A 24,766-nucleotide genomic window follows, 5' to 3' on the forward strand; every position below is an offset into this window, starting at 1 on the left:
CAATTGCTTGCACAGCCATGAAGTAATCTGTAATCGATTTGGAATAAATCAACCAGGCAAGCAAATACTTTCAAAATGTAATTATGTTCTCTGATGATGAAACAGCTGGGAGATAGTTTTGCCCAAAGATATATTTGGTTGCTAGGCTAAACTCACGTGAAAGTGTCAACAGCCCACATGTACTTAACTCCTGATATTCAGTTCTATTCAAGTGAAAAATATCAGATATGAGAAGATACTAAGTACATAGAATAATTTTATTTTGAGTCTCCCTTTAATGCAATGTGAATTACTTTGAAATACAGGGAAAGGTTGCAATTTTAAAATAAAATAAAGCTTTTGTTTAAAAATATAACACTCGTAAAATATGTCTGCGTGAATGACCCTGACCCTGACCCAGACTTTCCATCAAACAATGCCAGAGTCTGGAATCTAGAAGAGGTCACCAATCTCTGTAACCCATTCGGCCTCACAGAGAATGATGAGCAGAGGAGTTATTTGTCTTGGACTGTGAGAGATGAGTAACTGGTATGAAAATATGAAGATGAGGAAACTAGTATAGATATCTTTGGCTTGGCTTCGCGGACGAAGATTTATGGAGGGGGTAAAAAGTCCACGTCAGCTGCAGGCTCGTTTGTGGCTGACAAGTCCGATGCGGGACAGGCAGACACGGTTGCAGCGGTTGCAGGGGAAAATTGGTGGGTTGGGGTTGGGTGTTGGGTTTTTCCTCCTTTGCCTTTTGTCAGTGAGGTGGGCTCTGCGGTCTTCTTCAAAGGAGGTTGCTGCCCGCCAAACTGTGAGGCGCCAAGATGCACGGTTTGAGGCGTTATCAGCCCACTGGCGGTGGTCAATGTGGCAGGCACCAAGAGATTTCTTTAGGCAGTCTTGTGAATAAAGCCAGTATGAATAGGATAAGATAATAGAATGTAGGAAGTTAAGTTGGATAAGATAAGAGTCTTCTAGAGACAGAATTAGCAAGTTCTGCATATAAGAAGGTTGTAGCCCTGAGAGTCGGGAAGGTGTGAATTAGAACAAAGGCAGGTTTGTCAATAAGGACAATGACATGACGGGACACCGCCAGGATACCCCCTGGTCCTCCAAGTTCACAGAAACAGAAACAGCACGTAGGCAGACAGGATTGCCAAATGCCAAACCAATCCAGGAGGCAGAAGAATGTAAGGGGGAGGGTACTTCCATACTGAAATCAACTGTATAAAAGTTGGGTGAGCCCCAGTGTATGTGTGTATTCCCAGGGTAAGGGGAAAGCACCCAACTTTGCATTGTTGTATAATAAATGTTCTTTGTTCTCAATTTTTGTCTCGAGCAATTTCTGTGAAGGTACTTCTGTTTCTCACAGGACTATAATTAAACTGCTGTTAGAGGTCCTATCAAATGAAGAGCTTAATTATGCCAAAAGATATAATTTCAGATTGGCATGCCAATATATAAACTGGTAGAGTGTCTGTGTGCATTTCTCTTCAATTCATCCATCCAGAGGGTAAGATTCAGTTACAGTTGTGGGGGGGAAGGGAAGCTGACAAACATTTATCATTTATGTTCTGCATCAACTTGGGAAATGGCCTTTAAGCATAGCAAAATGCATTAACAATGAGAACAATATAGGGCCTGGTTGCACTGATTGACAAAGTCTTGAATTTACAAAGTCACTATGTAGTATGATGCAAATTTAACATAATGTCCTCCATCACTTTTGTGAGAGATAATAGAATATAGGAAGTTAAGCTAGTATGAATGAAATAAGGAATACTAGACTAGATTAGAGGAAGTTAAGTAAGTGCTGAGTAGGGATGAATTCCGATAAGAGTGCGAGGAAGGGTTACGCAAGTATAATAGAATAAGGGTCTTATAGTGAGTGATAGAAAGAATTAGCAAGTTCTGCAGAATTAGTAAGTCCTGGGGGTTGAGATGTATGTATAAGGACAAAGGCAGATTCATGAATAAGGACAATGACATGATGGGACCCAGACAGGATACCCCATGGTCTTTCAAGTTTACAGAAATGGGCAGACAGAATTACCAAATGCCAAACCAATCCAGGAGGCAGAAGAATGTTAAGGGGGGTTGGGTACCTCTACACTGAAATGAACTGTATAAAAGTTGGGTGAGCCCCAGTATGTGTGTGTATTCCTATGGTAAGGGGAAGCACCCAACTTTGCACTGTTGTACAATAAATGTTCTTTGTTCTCAATTTTTGTCTGGAGCGAAATCTGTGAAGGTACTTCTGTTTCTCACACTTTGATGACTGATCATTTCCTGTTCAAAATGAGTAGCCCTCATTCTCAACATGTTCAATGGAACAGGTTAACTTTAAAAACTGTACTCGCTTATAAAAAAAACTTCACCAAAACTCGTAAATTGAAGGGATGGTGTATGGCAAAAAAAAATATAAAGGGCATCTGGTTAGTTCAGTTCTCTATTTGAGAAGCTCTGAATTTTTAACTTTCATGGTTTGCAAATATTGTAGTTGCAAAATAGTTTAAGCAGAAGTGTTCCAATGTTGAAAGCTGCAGATTTGTCATTTGCTGCATGGATTTTCTTGCTGTGTCAGTAATCTGATGGTTTACTAAAGTTGAATATGAAATATAATGCTCTAGAATTACAATTCTGACACACAGTGGCTTACAGATATCACTATTAAAAGAGTGGATCAAGACCTCTTCCATATAGGTCATATTCCTTATACAAAAGATAATCCACAAGCATTGGAGGGAGCGGAAGGGACGATAAACACGTAGAGTCTTGTAGTCGCCTTTGCCCAATCTTTTTCCGTAGGTTCAGCCGGCACAAATGCTTCAAAAGACGAGGGTTTTCTGCAAGAAATGCATGATTGTTTGAGTACGCACAGTGCACCATTCGGCCAAGTTTTCAATCTCCCTCCTGCATACTGACTCATTGCCCCTTTTTATCATTGATATTTGGATGTTACTGATTGTTTGGCTGGGGAGGGGGAGATTTGCACTAAGTTCTTTACTAGTCATCACCCAACTAGTCATCTGATCATTGCGGGATCAGAAGTGGAGAGGGTGAGTAAATTTAAATATCTTGGAGGAACTTTCCTGGACTCATCATACTAATTCACCGTGAAGAAAGTCCATCAGCGCCTCTACTTCCTCAGGAGTGGAGGTTCAGTAAGCCATTGGTAACCGAGACAAACTTCTACAGATGTGCAGTGGAAGGTGTGCTGACCAGCTGCATCATGGTCTGGTATAGGGATACCAATACTTCTGAGTGGAAAGCCTTGCAAAAGCTAGTGGACATAGAACTGTATATCACAGGCAATACTAGCCTCACCATCAAAAAAATCTACATCTACACTACCCCTCAACTCCTAAACAATAGATTCAATCAGAGACACATTTATGGACTCTTATTTTTCTCATTATTTATTACTGAATATTTATTTTTCTGTTTTTGCAGTCATTTATTTCTTTTGTTTACATTTCTTTCTTTTTGATTACAGTTACTGATCATTAGAAATTCTGCTTGCAGGAAAAAGTATCTCAGGGTTGTTTGTGATATTATGTATGTGACAATAAATGTGAACTGTACACGAGCGACTACAGATACTGGAATCCATGCCATGTAGGAGTGGTGGAGTTTGGGACAGATGAAGATGAGTGATAGGTAGCAACAGATAAGAAAAGAAAGGTAGATGGAAGCAGATGCCTTAAGCTGATAAGAGGTCAATGCTGGCTATGTAGGGGGTGATAAAAGCACAAACAAATCATCTGAAGCAAACAATGAGATGTTGGAGGGACTCAGTGGGTCATGTACCATCAGTAGGTAGAAATGGTCAAGTCAACACTTCTGGCCGGGATAATTTTTGTCAAATGCAGCAAGGTCATGGGGCTAAGATAACTTACTCACAATTAACACATTCAGCTTTCATTTTAGGCATGGCTTCAGCCAATGGATTGTTTCCTCTTTGTCACATGACCCGTTCTATGAGGGCACCTTGATGTTACTTTACTAAAAGTACCAATCACTTGTACCTCATTTCTTCTGGACCAAAGTTGTAATTATAATTAAGTGAGAGAGATCAATTAAATAATCTGGTTAATGGTCGGCCATTTCAATGTGAAATTACTCAGCATCCGAAGACAATTGACCGAAACTTTATTTCTGGACTCGGATGTCACAAAATAAAACTCAAACATTGTGTTTATGGATAAAAATTAGATAGGTGGAGTCGGAACTTTGTAGTAGAGAGAGTGGAGAGCACCAACTTCCTTGGAGTTCATTTTGGTAGTGGCCTATTGCGGACACTCAGCATCTCCTCACTTGTCAGGAAGATGCAAAAGTGACTGCACTTCTGGAGAAGACTGAAGTGGGCAGGGCTATCAGCCACCATTATGTCAACCTTCTATAGGAGCTCTATCGAGAGCGTCCAGGCCAGCTGCACAGAATGATACGGTTGCTGCAAGGGAAAAGGTCAGAGGTCAATCCACAGGACCATAAGAGTGGCAGAGAGGATCACTGGAGTTACCCTCACCCCCCCCCCCCCCTCCACCCATGACATGATCTACTGGGATTGTCATCTGAAGAGGGTGTGCAAAATCGTTAAGGACCCCTTACATCCTGCACACAGCATCTTTCAGCCGCTCCTGTTGGGGAAGAGATACATCAGAGCCAGCTCCACCAGCCATCTTTCCATGGGCAGTGAGAATACTGAACAACCAAAGGGGCGGTTCAGACTAACCATCCAAGGGTCTCAAATGTACCAAGCAATATTTATTTATTTATTTGTATAGATGAAATACTTGTCCTGCATGTGTATTGTTTGTTTGCATGTGTGGTATGTCTGGTTGTGTCTGCATGTTTTCCTCGAACATTAAAAGTAGCAAACCTCAACTTCGACATATTATTACTAAATACCAATAATATCTTTATATAAAAACTCAAATCAACGCATATAGGCCCTCCAATAAAAAAAATCACAAATTAAAAACTAAGAAAAAAAAACAATAAAAAAATATCCCCCCAAAACAAAACTTCTAATAGGTAGTAATCCCCTAAACAAAAATTGGGTGATGACTAGTAAAGAACTTAGTGCAAATCTCCCCCTCCCCAGCCAAACAATCAGTAACATCCAAGTATCATAATAACAAAAGAAAAAATAAGAAAATTCTTCTTTTCATCCAAAAGACTCCAGTCTCGAAGATCCCATTTCAGAAGGAGGTGGACTCTTTCCATTCCCATTTTTCCCATTTCTGCCATTTCTTCCATTTCCAGAACTACCAAATTTTTCTTTAGGAGATAATGGTTAGCTACGTATTTGTCCTCTTATATCCGTGAAGAAAAGCGAATTCTTCAGATTGTAATGCTGCCTGATGCATTTCCTTTTCAGCCTCCACAGGCGATCCTTGGGATTTAGGCAATGAAGAAATTGAGCCTGGGGCTGTTTCAAGTCATCTAGGCCCCAAATCTTCAGCACTTCGAAAATGTATTTTCCTTTGAACTTGAGATTTAGTCTTTTTACCATTAGTGGCCATAATAATTCCTTAATACTTTAAACTAAAATTTAAAAAGTTTAAACTTGGAAACAAAGGGTTAAGGAATAGGTATTTAAAAGTCTGGCCAGAGAGGTCGAGATTGCACGTCTAGACTCTACGCCATCTTGCCACGCTCCCCCCCCCCCCCCCCCCGTCTGTCTGCATGTTTTGTACTGTTGGGCATTATCAGTAGCCCGAATAATGACTCAGACAAAGACTGAGGGGAATGATAGGCGTTATTGTACCAGAGATTGCTGGCCCAGGTCCAAGGCTAGAATGAGCGGGAAGGAGAGGGGACTCGACCTTTATGGCCCGGGGTCACATGGGTAAGACTAAGGGAGGAGCCAAGGTAGAAGGACACCCGGAGGGAGGGCCAACCAGCGCATACAATCATATCACTACATGTACCAAGGACTGGAAAACGCTGTTTTGTTGGGTTGTACTTGTAAAATCAGATGACAATAAACTAGACTTGGGTCCATGGTGAGATCAGCCAAGATCTTATTGAATGGTGCAGCAGGCTTGTTGTTCTTCTGTTCTTATGTAACATGATAGGGCAGGACAGTATGCCATGCCAGGATAATCCTTGCATAAGTGCCTGCTCCCTTTGCAAGGACAGAGGTGCAGTTTGATTGTTTTAGGCCCCTGTGATGGGTTGACCAGAGAGTTTCAGCAATAGGACAAAGATTTTCACATGACTAAATCAAGGAGGCTTTTGCTAACTTCAGTCAGCTTCAGAAAGATTGCCAAATTGCTTCCAGTTCAAATACAGATTTACGTGGTCACCTGGTCAGACACAGGAGGCAAAAATTAGCATGCTATTAAGAATTCATTTCCCAGGTACTGAATAGCTGGGAACCAAAGACCTTAGCATCTTAGTTCCAGCTGTCTGTGGATGAATGGAGTTGCCTTTAGAGAAAGAAAAATGGCAAAGTGCCTGGAATTATTCAAGCTGGAATGTTTAAGTCTGCAGGTCAACCTCTTCAATCATTTAAACAGTGTTTTGATTGTACAAATAGAAATAACTATGGCTGACACAAACAGTGCACAAGAGAACCTGGCTGTCTGGCTCAATTAGTTCACATCAATTATCATCCCAATCCCAGGTCTCCCATTACCAGATCTTTTATCCCATTTCCCTCAACTTGTTACTGAACATTATCAAATGTTGAAATGGTTTCTACTTCAGCGATTAATTCTGATATGCACACTGCAATCTAACACTCTATGCAGAAAAGAGGATTGCTTCCCTAGCTCTCTGCCCCAATTCCATGTGTTTAGTTTTACATCTATGGCTCCTTGTTCTAGATCCACTAACTTTTGCCAATCCGCCAACATGCCTGGAAGAGGTAATTATCCCAATTAGGTGAGAGGAACCTGAAAATGCATCAACCAAAACTGTAATAAGCCTGAGCTTTGTTCCAGCTGTAGGCGTGCATTCAGTCTGGACACAGAGATCAGCTGAACTTAATTCTCAAATATTATCGAGAATTGACTTTTTAAAAATGTACACTGAAAGTGAACTGAGGGAACAATATCACTGATGACAATGATTTGAAAGGCGATTTAATGAAGTAGCTTCTGACTTGAATTCTCCATTTTAATAAATAAATTGTCAGCAGGGAGGTGGGGAATAACTCCGTTCTTTCAAAGAGCACTGGTTTTACAGACAGCTCATGCTTTTGCCATCTGGTAAAATACTTTTGTTCTTCAATGGAAACACCCTGATATTTTCATTTTTTCTGCATCGAGTAGTAAAGTTAAGATCAGAAATAAAAGTGATAGCATGGATTGTGGAGATGTATGTGAGAAAGAAAAGCCATTTTCTCCTTTAGAAGTTTAGAACCAAGAATGAGAGAGGAATGCTTTAATATGATGCTTTCTACAAATTTCCCTCTAATTCAAATTGGGGGAGGGGGGTGGTGTAGTAGGAGGTTTCATCTGTCTAATTCAGGTTCGGGGAGGGGGGTGGTGTAGTAGGAGGTTTCAACTGTCTAATTCAGGTTGGGGAGGGGGGTGGTGTAGTAGGAGGTTTCATCTGTCTAATTCAGGTTGGGGGAGGGGGTGGTGTAATAGGAGGTTTCATCTATCTTATTTTATTTTCTTTCTTTTTCCTATGTGTTTATGTGTGTGTGTTTGGATTGAATTTGAAATATTATAAACATTTATTTTGTGGTTTTAAATTTTAAATAAAGTGTACAAAAAAATTTTGTCTAATTCTGACATTAATTTCACTGGGTCAATGAATCTGGCACTAGATTGGTACAAATCTATGCAGTAAGCTTGCTACCACGTTAACATAAGCTTGTCTCATTAATCTAAAATTATGGATCTGAACATGTAACATGTCAGTGGTTAAGGAAAGAACAAGTCTCAGAAAAACATGGCCTTCCAAAAAAAGTGATTTTTGTTTGTTTTGAATTCCTCTGTGAAATAAATTGGCAGGATTAATGTGAAGAAACCCAGTTCCCTATTTGCTCTTTTCAAATAATTAACCACCAAAAAGGGAAGTAAAAGACAGATGGAGCTGACAAATGGTCACCTGAACATCTTCATATTTATGTGATGGTTGAATGATAATTCTGGGGGAAAATAAACTTGGAGATATGAAAAACTGAAGATACCAGTATTGGAGCAAAAGGCGAGCCGTTGAAGAAATCAGCAGGTCAGCCACCACCAGTGGAGGCAAAGGTATGGTTGATGTTTTGAGTTCCGACCCTGAATTGTTTCTGATGCAGGGTCTTGTGAGAGATGGGAAAATTGACCTAAAATTATGAACATGGAAGAAACTAAAGTTCATCAGTAAAATGGCTGAAACCAGTTCAAACAGGATAAGTTTGGGGCTTAGGATGCAGGAAAGCAGAGTCAGCACGATTAACATAAGAATCTTCTATCCTTTGTGACAAGACCATAGGACTAAGATAAGGAATGGTAAGGTACAATAGAATGTAGGAAGTTGAGGTAGTCTGGATCAGATAAGGGTCTCCTAGCCCTGGACAGAAGTACCAAGTCATACATTTCTAATTAGCTAACCATACACAGATTTATACATATGAAATTAGCCAACCCTAGATAGAATGAGTCAACTCTGCATATTAAGAGACTGTAGCCCAGAGAATCAGGAAGGTGTGAATAAGGACAATGACATGATGGGGCACCCACAGGATACCCCCTGGTCCTCCAAGTGTACTGAAACTGCACGTAGGCAGGAAGAATTACCTATGCCAAACCCATCCAGGGGGCAGAAGAATGTAAGGGGGAGGGCATTCTGATACTGAAATTGACTGTATAAAAGTTGGGTGAGCCCCAGTATGTGTGTGTATTCCCAGGGTAAGGGGAAGCACCCAACTTTGCATTGTTGTAGTAATAAATGTTCTTTGTTCTCAATTTTTGTCTCGAGCAATTTCTTTAAAGGTACTTTAATTCCTAACAAATGGGGGCTCGTCCGGGATCACACTCCCTCCACTGACAGAGTACCCCGACGACGAGAGTAGGTGCACCCCGGCTGATTCAGCTGGACTCACGGGCGACGGGTGGCTGGTCAGTGGAAGAAGCGAGTGATATCCGAGAAGAGGCATTGAGAACAAACGGCGGAAGGACGCGCGCTAGAGCAGTACTGCCAGAACTCGGTAAGAGTATTTTACTTGTTCCTAAGTATGGGAATAGCGGGCAGTAGAGATGAGAGTCCTGACACAGGACGTGACCACCAGATAGCTACGTACAGCCCGCTTGGGATGATGTTATCTGAGTGGGGCACAGGAAAGACCCGCGGTAAAGACAAACTGACGACGGTCAGGTATTGTTGTAATGAATGGGTGGGATACCCGGTTAAAGGGAGCTCCGTGTACTGGCCAAAATTCGGATCCGAGGATGAATGGATGTGTGAAGCTTTGAACTTATGGCTCTATCAAAACCAGCCAGACAATGTTGAGAGCAGGGAATATGCAGCCTGCTGGCTCAAGGGATCCATTGAACAGCTGGTTTTGAATGAGAAAGAATCCAGGGATAAGAGAGAGGAGGAACCTCTTGTCCCTGAATCACAGGGTTGGGATGTGTTACATTCCCTCCCTGCACCCTATGTTCCTCCTATGCCGGCTCCTATCTTTCCTTCCCCTCCTATGACCTACCCTTCTGCACCTTCCCCACCTCCCCCACCACTAGAGAAGAGAGAAGAGAGCAGGAGTGGTATGATAACTTGCTCACAAAGCACTCGATTACCACCTCTGTTGGCAGGAGAGAGAGGTAACTTTAATTCAGAACAGCGTGAGACTCTTCAGGAAGAAAGGGCAGAACCCTTTGATTCATTTCCCAGGGAGCAGGAACCCAGACCTAATAAGCTAGAAACCAATTGGATGAGACCACTGTGGGAAGTTCCCATGGGAGAGGGTCTCGGTTTTGTAAATGTGCCCCTGACCAGTACTGAAGTGTGTAACTTTAAGAAAGAACTGACCTCCCTGATAGAAGATCCCCAGGGATGTGCTGAACAGTTAGACCAATTTTTGGGACCAAATATATATACAATATGGGGGTCTCGACATAGAATCCCCAGCAGGGGAACAATTGGTACTAACAGGTTTTGTTACCAACTCAGCCCCAGACATTAAGAGAAAATTACAAAAGACAGAAAATTGGCATGAGCAGGGAATAACCCAGCTTCTACAGATCACACAAAAAGCATTTGTCCAGACACCTGAGGATAAGCAGAAAGCAAAGGCTAACATTTTGATGCAAGCAGTTAAAGTAATAGTAGATGAGTAACATGGAAAAGGCAGGGACTGTGTGCCAGCTCCTGAATGTTGGGAGAAGTGCAGGGAGTGGGAGAGTAGAGACCAGAGATAATTTCATAAATCACGACTTCCCACTTCAGTCACTGACCAATATTGATTAAAATTCATGCTAAAATTTAAATGTCATAAAGGATCATTTTTCAATACTGAAGAATTAGCGAATTTAACTACCAGTTAATTCCAATTTATGAAATAAATTGTATTCAAATGTGATTTTGCACAGGGACTACCTGAGAATAGTGATGTTATAACATTTGCAGGGAGAAATGTTTGCGCAAATAGGGTGAGTTCTATACATCTTAACTTTAAGTGTATGTGAGATAAAGAAAGGATCTGATGTGTAAAGTGGCTGGATCAGCCAGTTGAAGGGGGAGTGTGCATGTCCCTTTAAGTGCACTGTGGCACTTGAAATTGAGGCTTCAGGCTCTTGTCTTGCAGTTAGAGGTATGGAGCCCTATCAACACATTTAATACATTTCTTCTACACATTCAGCAGTCAAGGTCCGTGAGTTTAAAGATCACCCACCTCTGGAGAATAAAGATACCTCTGGGGATTCCTATGGGGATTCCTATAAGTTTAATCATTCATTTCTCTGGTGCATTTTCCTCCGGAGTGAAATTAATGCCTCAGCACAATTTCTCTGTATTGCCGCTGTTATTTAATTCATGATAACTTTCCCCCATTCATCAGGTTTATATTTAAATCCGGTAGTGCGGAAGTTACATTGTAAATAATCACGGAGGTAAATCCTGCGCAACTGGATTCAGCTTAATGGAGAAATAAACCTGCGAACTGGTCTATGGTGGTGTGTGAGTACTGCAATAGGTGGAATATGATTTAAATTGGTGGCATAGTTCAGAACAATTGGGTGCATAAGAATAATAATATCATTAAGAACTCACAGATCTTGTACCAGATGCTATTCAGTACATCTTGACTTAAGGACTGGAGAAATTGGCATGTTAGAATGAGATTGGCATGGTACCAATATTTCTTGATTCAATAATGACTCCACAAGCTCCAGGATTCATGCAGCAGAACTTTTAAGTGGAATATAATAGAAACTAGCCTGTACTTAAATTATTGTGTGTGCAATCTTCATAAGAACATCTTTTAACTTTTTTTTGGTGCCTGTTTTACAGACTGTTTTAAATAAGGCCAGCTCCTGTGAGCTGTGGCACAAGGCATTTTACTTAAGGCAGAACTAAAGGTTGAATATGTTTCAAGTTCTCTTGCAGGGGCTCTTGTGCTGCAATGTCTGTTATGTACTCACTCTAACAAATTGGAGGGTTGTGCCCCATACAGACAAGCAGCTCCAACTGCATTTTAATAAGGTCTAACATATTCAAAACCCATGCAAATATGGTTTGTGTTTCATTTTACAATTTTTACACTAACACAAGGGAAAGTCAGATTGTTACAAAGTGCCGTAATTTAACATTTTTTTTCGTTTCTTTAATGGTTTATTCAGTTATTGTTGTATTTTACTTGTCTTTTGATTATTCAGTTATTGTTGTATTTTATTGCAGTTTTCAATGAGCTTTACATTTATTGTGTTTTATTCAGTTTTTATTGTATTTTATTGCAGTTTTCAATGAGCTTTACATTTATTGTGTTTTATTCAGTTCTTATTGTATTTTATTGCAGTTTTCAATGAGCTTTACATTTATTGTGCTTTATTCAGTTCTTATTGTATTTTAATGCTGTTTTTAATGAGCTTTACATGTATTGTTCATTGTTGTTTACTAATTTCTTTGGAATATTGTTCGTTAATGTTTTAAGCCCCCCTGGAATAGGGGCAGCAGAGGTTACAATTCAGCTCCTTTAGAATGTAGACAGGGCATAGATTTAATGTATAATCATAATGGGATATAAGGGATCCCAATACGGACCAGGGGAATTAAACAGCTTTAGTGGAGTACATCTAATTTGTATCATAGCCTACACAGGTATTAAAGACAGGAGTTTTGAAGCGATAGCACAAAGGACATGGTGGGACAAAGACAGACAGAATGGTAGTCAGCATTGTACATGTAACAGAGAGAGAGAGAGTTAATACATATGCTAATGTACACAGACAGGCTGCAACTCACAAGTTCAATGATATATATGCTAATGTTAGCAGACAAGCTGCAACACACAGTTAAATCACAAGAAACAATCCCCCCCCTGCTTGGTCACTTTTCATCACCCCATGAAAGGGAGCACCAGTTTCCAACAACGTGAGCTGCTTGACACTTTAATATCAGGCTCCAAACAGCCTTCGGAGATCGTTGGCCCTAGGGTTCGGGGCTGAAGAGGACATCAGATACGAGCCACAATCAAACGGAACCGCCTGACTACTGCTACTCGTTCGCTGCTGAAGGCAGCGCTTCTCATAGACTGCTACTCGTTCGCTGCTGAAGGCAGCGCTTCTCATAGACTGCTACTCGTTCGCTGCTGAAGGCAGCGCCTCTCACAGACTTCGTCGGGACAACACTTACAAAGGTCGTGTGCTTCAAAGACACTGCTTCAATATTTCAACGTATGGGATGGACTAGACTCTTTACTGAGAACTGGAGCCTGATACTCCAAACCCTAATAAGCAGCTGGACTCACTCCCCTGACCTTCATGGTGCTCCCCTACCTAAAGACTTTACACAGACATTACAATTCGGTTATTGACCAGCTGGGTAAAACTACACCTTACACTTGAAAGATCAGTGTTACTGATCTAAAAGAAAAGTGAGGAGAGGGGGGGGGGGATCAGTCACACTGACACTAGTAACCAAAGATCAGTAACACTGATCATGGTGAAAGATCAGTATTACTGATCTAAAAGAAAAGTGAGGATTGTGAGAGATGGGAAAATTGACCTAAAATTATGAACATGGAAGAAACTAAAGTTCATCAGTAAAATGGCTGAAACCAGTTCAAACAGGATAAGTTTGGGGCTTAGGATGCAGGAAAGCAGAGTCAGCACGATTAACATAAGAATCTTCTATCCTTTGTGACAAGACCATAGGACTAAGATAAGGAATGGTAAGGTACAATAGAATGTAGGAAGTTGAGGTAGTCTGGATCAGATAAGGGTCTCCTAGCCCTGGACAGAAGTACCAAGTCATACATTTCTAATTAGCTAACCATACACAGATTTATACATATGAAATTAGCCAACCCTAGATAGAATGAGTCAACTCTGCATATTAAGAGACTGTAGCCCAGAGAATCAGGAAGGTGTGAATAAGGACAATGACATGATGGGGCACCCACAGGATACCCCCTGGTCCTCCAAGTGTACTGAAACTGCACGTAGGCAGGAAGAATTACCTATGCCAAACCCATCCAGGGGGCAGAAGAATGTAAGGGGGAGGGCATTCTGATACTGAAATTGACTGTATAAAAGTTGGGTGAGCCCCAGTATGTGTGTGTATTCCCAGGGTAAGGGGAAGCACCCAACTTTGCATTGTTGTAGTAATAAATGTTCTTTGTTCTCAATTTTTGTCTCGAGCAATTTCTTTAAAGGTACTTTAATTCCTAACAGTCTTGACCTGAAAAACGTCATCCACCCCTTTGCCTCCACAGATGCTGCTCGACTCCAGTAGCATGGGGAAATAAAGAGAAGCTAGAGGACTCAGAAAGTCAGGCAGTATTCTCGCAGAGAACTCGTCAGTAAATATTTCAGGCCAGGAGCCTTTATTGAACCACTCCTTTTCTCTCCATGGGGGAATAGGTCGTTTGGTGCCTGCTGTGGGGTTGTGTCGTGCTCACCGGGATTTGTGGGGGGCTCCTGAACTTTTCCTTGTTAATCCAGCATACTGGGCCCCAACAAGTCACTTGCTTTCCATACCAAGAGGACACCAATGGAATAAAAGGTCTACGTGCTGGTGTCCTCATGCTTTTATTGCCCTTGTCCTTCCATTTCTGTGTAATGTCGTCATGGGTTAAAAGACCCTGCCCAAGGAGTATTTCTGCAGCCTGCAGATGATACAAATTTACAAACTACTATTGCCGTCCATCAGTGGTGGAGTCAATGGATGGCTGTGGATTGCGTGCCTACCAACCAGGCTGATGTGTCGTGTATGTTGTCAATCTTCTTGAATGGCGACAAGTCAGATGGTGAGCTACACACTGCATGATTCGTAGGTTCTGACTCTTGTGCAGAAGACCAAGACTCCTCAGCTTCTAATCAATGTTAAACCCTCTTGATGTAGACACTGGCGAGTCAGTGGTATGCAATTTACATGGTGTGGGGTGAGAGCTGGCCTGGCTGTGGCTGGTGCAAGGTGGCGGGGGTTGGGGGTGGTGGGGTGTTGCGAACAGAGCCGAACAGGGACAAACTGCTCCAAATGCAGCCCTGTGTCAGAGCCTGGCGATAAGGCCCCCACCAGCAGCCAGCACCCCACCACCAGCCCAACTCCTCCCCTCCTTTTGAACCCTTCTCCACTGGGCGATTGCCACTCAGCCATCACTGAACACAGCGTGCACGTACATACCCCGAATGAATAAATTTAGAATATGCGAGGGAAGGGCATCACCCAGGGAGCAAGGTGGAGGGAGGGTGGGGGTTATTAAAGCTCGGCCTAGGGGCCTGGGTAGTAGTTAATCCAACACTGCCCCTGACCCTGTGCCACCCAAATACACCCTGTACATCTTTGGAGAGTGGGAGGAAGCCCACAGGTTTTTATGAACAGTGGCAGATTCGAGCCTGGGCTGCTGATGCTGTATCAGGGTAGTGCTAACAGTGCCTTCTTATTAATACAGAGAATACTGGACAACTGTGTCCACTAGTAACAAATAAATATTACGTTGGGTGAGGTCATTTAATCAAAAAACTGTTTCCAGTGAACTGCCTCACTCATCCTTAACACGGCACATTCTTTTGCAGTCAGTCCTCTGCATGTTATGTCCCAATGCCCCGGTCACTTTGGTTTTCCTTAATCTTTACACTTCAGTTACAGAGCAAAGGATGAAAATGAAGGGAGATTTACCCATGATGTGGCAGATTTCAGGCCATTCCTTTTGCTTCTCAAGTACAGGCTTTAACTTCGCACAGAAGGAAACATGATCGACGTAATCTATCAGTACACGCACCACTCTTCCAACCAAGTGACTCATCCAGGGGACAGAAATGAACTCGCAGAACTACAAATAAAATCAAAGAAGAGTCAACTTCAAGAGCATTTTTCTAAGTTGGTAAGACAAAAACGGACCCCTGAGCCATAGTTGGACATGTTAGGATAGGTGTGTCAAAGTTTCCTGAAGGAAAAGCTTGAACAAAGCCAAGATAGAATTTCAGTCAATGGGGAATAAAGGGACTGGGCCCTGAGTGAAGGGTTTTTTGAAGATTCTGGCTGAAGGGAAAGGGTGAATACATGGGGAGATGTGAATTCAAGAGAAACATTATCAAAAATGAGGAGATGGTGAACTGAGAAACCATAGGTGAGCAACTGAAACTTCTATGCAAGATAGAACACTGACATGATTTTGGATGAGCTCAGCCAACACAAAAAAAAACTGCTGGTGGAACTCAGCAGGTCAAGCAGGATCTGTGGAGGCAGATAAGTAGCTGATTATTTGAGTTGAGGCCATGCATCAGGACTGAGAGTGTAGAGCCAACATAAAAGTGTAAGAGGGAAGGGTGAGGCATGCAATAGCAACACTGGGTTCCCTGCCTGTTGATTAGACAGCTGCATGGAGCCGGGATTAACCACACTGATCATCTCACCACTCAGTGATTCTGTAACATGGGCTTGTTTGAGTTAAAGCCAAGCTTCTCCATTTAAACTAGCTTAAATCACTTGCAATAGTGGGTATGTCACAGCTGCAGAAGATGCTGACAAGGTCAGAAAACTATGGGCATCTCAAGATGGTCCAACTGTGAAGAAAGGGTTTCCTCACTGTATTGCAACCCTTGATGGAGGTGGTTCAAAGTAAGAATAAGGTCTTGTTGCTGCAGTCCAACTTGTATTTCTCACTCCATCCCCAATATTCAGGAACACAAACCAAACATTTGGATGAAGTTCATTGACACTTTCCCCTCTCTTGGAAAAAAGGAGGCAGAATATTGAAGCAGCAGTAGCTAATCAACAAGGGATAGGAACAAATACATGGCTATAGATGCAGTAAAGATACAGTGATCACTTTAACTGCAGTCAGTAGCAGCAGTGACATTTTAGGTGAAGCTGTGCTGAAACCCACTTGCCTTCTCAAATTGCACTACCTGTGTATCCAACAATTTTTAATGATTTACAGACAACAGATGCTGAAAGTCTGGACCTCTTATTTATTCTGCCATTACCCTTCCCCACCTATAAGACCATAACAAATAGGAGCAGAAATGGGCTATTCAGTCCAACGAGTCTGCCCCACCATTTAATCATGAGCGGATCCATTTTCCCACTCAGACCCACTGCCCAGACTTCTCACCATAACCTTTGATGCCCTGGCTAATCAAGAACCTATCTTAAATTCACCCAATGAACTGGCCTCCACAACTGCCTGTGCCAACGACTATTTCACCCTCTGGCTGAAGAAATTCTTATGCATCTCTGTTCTATGCCCCCCCCCCCCCCCCATCAATTCTGAAGTTGTGCCTTCTTGTCCTTGACACTCCCACCATGGGTAATAGCCTTTCTACATCTATCCTGTCCATTACTTTCATCCCATCCCCCCTCATTTTCCTAAAGGCCAACAAATTCAGGCCAAGAGTTGTCAAATACTCTTCATATGATAACCAGAATCACCATAGTGATCCTTTTAACCCTTTCCAATCTCAGCACATCATTTCTTAAATGAGAAGCCCAAAGCTGCTCACGATACCTCAAGTGAGGTCTCACCATGCCTTATAAAGCCTCCACATCACATTCCTGATCTTAAAATCTATTTCTCTTGAAATGAATGTCAGTATTGCATTTGCCCTTTTCTTCACCAACTCAACATGCAAGTTTACCTTCAGGCTGTCTTGCAAGAGGACTCCCAGGCGCCTTTGCACCTGGTATTTTCAATTTTCTCCACATTTAAATCAATAGTTGGCTTGTTTAATTTTTTTGACCGAAGTGCCTCACTGTACACTTTTCATTTGCCACTTCTCTGCTCATTTTCCTAATCTATCTGTTTTTCTGCGGTGTATTCTGATTCTGAACAAATCAAGTCACATGGAAAATTAGCACAGGACTAATTAGAATCAGACATGCCCAGTAGAGAGGAAATTCCTGTTTCAAGGGACACAATTTATTTGTACATTAGATTGTAATAGGCCATTTCTCAATACTACTTTTTAATTGGTTTATGCTAAGAGTCTGGTGAAGTTTATCATTGCTGACATTCATTTCCAGGCCTCTGAATTCCTCTGGAAATTAGACTCCATGTATGATGAGGAACAGCAAGAGGGTGAGTGAAAAGAGAAATGTGGCATGTTAATGCAGCTGGAGATATTATTGATGGCACAGTGGTTGCGTCAGTGGGCCAATCATAGAGAGATTCAAATTTCTTTCATTGCAGCTGGAAAAATTAAATCCAATTAAATAAATCTTGTGTACAAAACTGGTATTGGAAGATGACCAGATCATCATTAAAAAAACATCCTAGTACTAACTTCCTTTAGGATGGACAGTTACTGTTTCCAGGTTTTCCAAATACATGATAGACATTGTTGTGGCTGAAGTCACTTGAATAATGGTTTTCAAGGATTGGAAAACATTGTTGGCCTTGCATAAGTGGACAAAGATTAAAAAAATAAATGAATTACTTTGCAATCCAATGACCATTATACTACAGAATCAATTCAAATCTGCTGACAGAAGTAGGTCACTTACTGAGGTGAGGCATGACTTTGATTCAATCACAGGGTGGAGCAGAAACCTTCCAAGGCCATCAGTGTGTATGCAGGCAAAGCACATTTCTACATTGTAGCCATTATTGAGCAAGAGCCTCAGCATCATTTCGTCTTTTACGGCATACTGGATGGCAGTCGGGAAGTCAGTATCATTAATCATGCTGAAGTAGCTGTTGACATTGGCACCGTGGCGTAGAAGTAAACGCACGAGTTCATGATTCCCCGCTCTCACTGCAACAAGGAGGCAGGATAGGGGATCTTGGTTTTGCATTGCACCTCCCTTCAGCAGGAGTTCAGTGCAGGCAATATCATTATTGGATACAGCGATAAACAAAGCGGTTCTCCGCTTATCGTCGTAAGTTGCAGCTATTGCTTCATTTATCAATGCATTTATGTCAAATCCACTTTCAATCAGTAATTCCAGACATTGTGTACTCCCATTGTCAGCAGCAAAATGCAATGGACTTATGCCACTTCTCTTAATTGCAGACTTCCGAGTGACTGGAATTAGAAGCTTCAAGGCCCTGTGGATAACAATATAGTGTCAAACATATCTAACAATATATTAGAGGTTGAGTTATGCAGAAATGATTTATAAATAACTATTCTTTTATCAATAGAATTCCCTGCTAACCATGATATTAAAATGACAGAATTATTATCTTTTAACACAAACATGTTCACCAGTAGCATTACACACATAGTTCATGTTTTTTTCTAATGCCACTGTTAGTGAACTTGGTAATCTATAAATAAATCTCTATCAATAGATGCAAAACCCATTAAAAAAAGATACAAAACTAATATGAAGATTATTTTTAAAAATCAAAAATGAGGAGACTGGTGATATATTGTTGGATCATTCAAATCCTTTTGAGATTATTCCCTTCTGATTCTATCTAGTTATTCAGTTTTATTCATATTGAAGGGCTGAGTTTGTTATCCTGTTTTCTTCACTGTGGTATATGCAGGTGACATTTGAAATAAATTATTCTTTCTTGAAGAGGCAGAGATCATCTGAATGTCTTGTATATAGTATTTGGTAGTCACAATGTGGTCTCCTCTACAGTGGAGAAACTTAAAAGCAGATTGGGTGATCACATTGCAGAGCTCCTTCATTCAGTAGATAAGGATAATTCTCTGCTACTCTGACCTCTCTTTGACTCCTTACACTGCTCACGAGCTTGAGGACTAGCATCTCTTGTGTCATTACTACACTGAGGACTCAACATTGAATTTAAACAACCTGTGTTTGAAGAACTGGTTCAGTTCTGATGAAGAGCCTTTCATCTCTAACATTAACTCAGTTTCTCTCTCTGTACCATATGCTGCTTGATTTACAAAGTATTTCCAACATTCTGCTTGATTTTGGATTTCCAAAAGTATTTTCTTAAATACTTTTCAGGATGCAAATCTTTTGAAAAAAATGTGTTGTCCATTGTAATTAGGGCCCCAATCCTGGGTATGTTAGCCTGAAAGAAGATTCTAACATTTGTCTACTTGTCCTTTCAATGAAATTGGAGGACATTGTGGAAAAGTATTGGTATTTTTACATTGCTTTGTGTTTTCTGTTGTACATAATCCTCAATCTATAATGCACAATATGCTATGCAATGTAGATTTGTATTACACCGGATTAAAAACGGATATGCATGTTGAGCTGTAGAAGTCCTATTTCTGAGGTGCTTGGCTGATGTCAGTTGACAGTGCCCATAGTCAAAGGATTATAACCTGCAGAGATGCCTTCTGCTAAATAATTCATTGTCATAATTACAATCTGGTGATCAGATTAGTTTTGGGAAGACTTCAATTGAAAGTATATTTAAAGGTACACTACAAAAATAGCTGAACCGTCATCTAAACAGTTTAATATCTCATTTAAAGATCTCTTTGCACGGTCAGATAGTATTTTCAACTTTCATGCATCCAAGCTGGTTAGTAGATGAGCTAAAACCAGATAAAATAACCTGGGTAAATGCATTCCTTTGTTACTTACAAGTAATGTCCTTCTTGTGCTGCCCTGTGAATTGGAAGGTGACCTGCATTGTCTGGTTCATTGGGATTGGCTCCATATTCCAGCAGAACTGTGATACAATCAGGGTTCCCACCTTCAGCTGCTTCAATGAGCACGGAAGCACCATCATCTGCTTGGGCATGAATATCACCTCCTGTGGGCAAGGCGTTGTACACTGGGATAAAATAGCCCAATAATTGGAGAACATCCTATGCACCTTCTAGGGAGAAATTCTTGACATGAGGGTGGGTCATTTCTAAGGGAGAAATTGAGTAGAGTGGGGCTTTTTTCTCTGGACTTTAGAAAAATCTACAAAATTCTTAGAGGGTTGCACAAGGTGGTTTCCTTCAGTTGAGGTACAAGCTCAGGCTCTCAGGATATGTGGACAGCTCTTTGAGAGTGTTGAACAGAAATTTCTCTACAGGAAGCAATTAATTTTTGGAATTCTTCACTATGAAGGCTATGGCTGTTCAGTCATGCTAAATATTCATGTTGATAGATATTTAGAACGTAAGGTAAATACAGGAATCAGATAGGAAAGCCGAGTAGAGATACGAGATCTGCCGTGATTTTGAATGGGGCAACAAACTTTAAGGAGTCATTTGGCACCATCCTAATCCCATTTCCCATGCTCATTTTTGTCCTGGAAATGGGAAAGATGGTTTTTGCTCGTACCTTTGTGGATGAGATACTCTAGCACACTGCAATGTCCAAATGCAGCAGCAGTAGAAACAGGAGTTACTCCATACCCATCCTTCTGATTGATGTTCCCATTGTTCCTTAGCAACAGCGCCACCATGTCATCATGTCCTTGCTTAGCTGCCTCATGCATCGCTGTCCATCGTCTGACACAGGGCCGGTTAATAAGCGCCCCATGTTGCAGCAACACCGATACCATCTCAAAGGCATACCCCCTCACAGCTTGGAGTAAAGGGTCACAAGAAGAAGAAATTGATTTGTTTAAAAAAAATACGAGTTACTTCAAAATGCAAAACAAAATGGAATGAAGAAAGAGGATTCCTAATGCAGGATTTGCATTACAAAGTCAAACAAGGATGCGCTAAGAGAGCGATGATCTCAGAAATAGCAGTGCCACACCCGAATGGTTATGAGATTGCTATTCTTTATAATTGCAGTCTTTTACACGTGCTTGCAAATTGCATGCCCATGAGCTCACTAATTTTGAGGTGACCGACCAATGACTATACTCTTAAAATGTGTCTAGTGTCAAAGGCATTTAACCATGTTTTAGTCATCTTTAACAAAGAGTTTGACATGTTAAATTGAACAATTTTAATTATTCCCAGAACTTTTAACCTATGTATGAACTCATCAAAATATCAGCCTCCATTGTTTTGTGCTGCCTAATGTGGTACTGCATTTTGTATAAGACCATAACCATAAGACATAGGAGCAGAAATAAGGCTATTCAGCCCATCGAGTCTGCCTGACATTTAATTATGAGATTAACCATTTTCCTCCCCTCTCAGCCCTAATGCCAGGTCTTCTCCCTATGATGCTCTGGCTAATCAAGAACCTATCAACCTCTGCCTTAAATACACTCAATGACTTGGCCTCCACGACTGCATGTGCCAACATATTCCACAGATTTACCATCCTCTGGCTGTCGAAATTCCTCCACATCTCTGTTCTAAGTGGATGCCCTTTGATCCTGAAGTCGTGCCTTCTTGTCCAAGACTCTCCCATCGTGGAAAAAAACCTTTCTAGATCTACTCTGTCCACAACTTCCAACATTCAAAATGTTTCAATAAGATCTCCCTTCATTCTCCTAAATTCCAACGAGTCCAGACCTAGAACTGTTAAATGATCCCCTTATGATAACTCTTTCATTCCTGGAATTATCCATGTGAGCCTCCTCTGAACCCTCTCCCATGTCAGCACATCTTTTCTTAAATGAGCAGCCCAAAACTGCTCACAATATTCCAAATGAGGTCTCACCAGTGTCTTATAAAGCACATCCCTGCTCTGATATTCTATTCCTCTTGAAATGTCAGCATTGCATTTGCCTTCTTCACCGCCAAGTCAACATGCAAGTTTACCTTCAGGCTGTCTTGAATGAGGACTCCCAAATCGCCTTGCATCTGGGTATTTTCAGAAAATAGTCTGCCTGCTTATTTTTTTCTACTAGAGTGCAAGCCCATACACTTTCTGGCATTGTATTTTATTTTCCATCTCTTTTCCCATTCTCTTAATCTGTCCTTCTGCAGCCTCCCTGTTTCCATAACATTACTTGCTCCACTACCTTCCTTCATATCATCTGCAAACTTGGCCACAAAGCCATTCATTCCACAATCTAAATCATTAATATACAACTGGGATAATATATATCCCAGGTAGCCAATGTTTGCTACAACATCTGGAAGCAGACAGTTGATTGTTATCATTTGTGAAAGTTGGTAAGCCATCAAAGTGCTGAAGACGTGGATTTTTTCCGCAAAGTCTGGCCAGCATGAATTTATAATAGCCCAATACTTTACTAGATGTAGCAATGACAGTTTCTGTTTACTGGAACGGTGGTGTGCAAAAACTAAGACCTTGGCTGACACTCAAAGACATTCAGTACTGGGCGCCCTCTAATGGTTAATTTACAAATTCACCGTCAGTAATTTATCACGGGTTAATGTGATTTAATTGTAAATACAGGGCTTTAAAAATTATTCTGAATAAAAGAGTTTGAAGAATCTAAATTAAACACAAATTAGTTGAAGACAATTAATTATTTTTTTCACTCAGGTGCTCACTCCATCAGTTGGGAGATTCATTCTGGGCAGCACAGTTGATGTAGTGGTTAGCGCAAAGCCTTTATAGCGCTAGCGATTGGGACCATGGTTCTAATCCTGTGCTGTATGTAAGGAGTCTGTGTGGAATTTTCATGGGGGTGTCGGTTTCCTCCCGCCATTCGAAACGTACTGGGGATGAAGGTTAATGCGGTGTAAATTGGGCGGCACTGACTCGTGGGCTGAAATGGCCTGTTACCATGCCATATGTCTAAATATTAAAACAAATTCATTTTTCAATTTTCCATGTATTGTGAATACTTTAGTTCTAATAAATGATTATATTATCATTTTAAACTGTGGTCCATAATTTCAGTGAAATGCAGATGGACTCAAATATGCAATGCTAAATAATTAATTTTTATTTAACATTTGAGGGATGAAAAATGCTAATACTGTTTGATGTTTCCTGATCAGTTATATAAAGTCCTTGTCCAAGGCCAAATATAATGACCTGTTTGTTACCTTCTGTAGCATAGGACCTATATTTTTCCTGTAACATGGGTCAGAATGTACAAAGAAAAGGAGCTTTCAAGGACAATGGATGGCAAACAGCAGAAAAGAGGGTTTCTTTTGCAGTCCAACTTTGTATTGGATGATAATTGATCTTTGGATTTATAGCATTTTTTTTTCAATTTTTTATTTTTCACACCATAAATCACATTAACCATGATACACACTTTTTCCTTTTCACGCATATACAGTGCCATTTTCTCCCCCCCCACCTGCTCCCATCCCACCCTCCCTACCTCCCCCCTCCCGTCCATTTAAGGTACAAAATCTAGGATACATTAAACCAGTCAGACAATGTTGTCATTCAATAAAAATACACCAGAAATTCCACTGAGTCCATTCTTTTCATTTCCTTTTCCTTCCGTTAACTTAGGTAGTGATTGTCCCCGGAAGGTTTTCGCTATTGTGTTTCATGTAAGGCTCCCATATTTGTTCGAATATTTCAATATTATTTCTTAAATTATATGTTATTTTTCCTAATGGAATACATTTATTCATTTCTATATACCATTGTTGTATTTTCAAATTATCTTCCAATTTCCAGGTTGACATAATACATTTTTTTGCTATGGCTAGAGCTATCTTAACAAATCTTTTTTGTGCATCCTCCAAATCAATTCCAAATTCTATGTTTTTTATATTACTTAGGAGGAAGATCTCTGGATTCTTTGGTATATTGTTTTCTGTTATTTTATTTAATATCTGATTTAGATCTTCCCAAAATTTTTCTACTTTCTCACATGTCCAGATTGCATGAATTGTTGTTCCCATTTCTTTTTTACTTCAAAAACATCTATCAGATACTGTTGAGTCCCATTTATTTAACTTTTGAGGTGTAATGTATAGCCTGTGTATCCAGTTATATTGTATCATACGTAACCTCGTATTTATTGTATTTCTCATCGTTCCAGAGCATAACTTCTCCCATGTTTCCTTTTTTATCTTTATATTTAAATCTTGTTCCCATTTTTGTTTAGTTTTACCATTTGTTTCCTCATTCTCCTTTTCTTGCAGTTTAATATACATATTTGTTATAAATCTTTTGATTATCATTGTATCTGTAATCACATATTCAAAGTTACTTCCCTCTGGCAAACTCAAACTGCTTCCTAATTTATCCTTCAAGTAGGATCTCAATTGGTAATATGCCAGCGCTGTATCTTGAGTTATATTGTATTTATCTTTCATTTGTTCAAAGGATAATAATCTATTTCCTGAAAAACAATTTTCTATTCTTTTAATCCCTTTTTTCTCCCATTCTCTAAAGGAAAGGTTATCTATTGTAAAAGGGAGTAACTTGTTTTGCGTCAATATTAGTTTTGGTA

At 40.6% G+C, this 24,766-nt stretch overlaps 1 protein-coding gene across 6 annotated transcripts in view; it reads right to left on the reverse strand.

The window, feature by feature from the left end:
• Positions 1 to 255: 255 nt before the first annotated feature.
• The window catches only part of asb15a (ankyrin repeat and SOCS box containing 15a), a 37,001-nt gene continuing 12,490 nt past the window's right edge, over positions 256 to 24,766 (reverse strand). For 5 of the 6 annotated variants that reach the window (XM_069903372.1, XM_069903371.1, XM_069903370.1 and 2 more), the window contains 5 exons: positions 20,806 to 21,051; positions 20,113 to 20,284; positions 18,097 to 18,640; positions 15,271 to 15,424; positions 256 to 2,831 (listed from right to left, as the gene is read on the reverse strand). In XM_069903372.1, coding sequence (XP_069759473.1) covers positions 2,656 to 2,831; positions 15,271 to 15,424; positions 18,097 to 18,640; positions 20,113 to 20,284; positions 20,806 to 21,051 — 1,292 coding nt within the window. In that variant the 3' untranslated portion in view covers positions 256 to 2,655. Of the gene's footprint in view, positions 2,832 to 4,195; positions 4,439 to 15,270; positions 15,425 to 18,096; positions 18,641 to 20,112; positions 20,285 to 20,805; positions 21,052 to 24,766 lie in introns of those variants that run through there. The other variant, XM_069903373.1, reaches the window with a different exon arrangement.

This window comes from Narcine bancroftii, chromosome 11, assembly GCF_036971445.1.
Source record: "Narcine bancroftii isolate sNarBan1 chromosome 11, sNarBan1.hap1, whole genome shotgun sequence".
NCBI lineage: Eukaryota > Metazoa > Chordata > Chondrichthyes > Torpediniformes > Narcinidae > Narcine > Narcine bancroftii.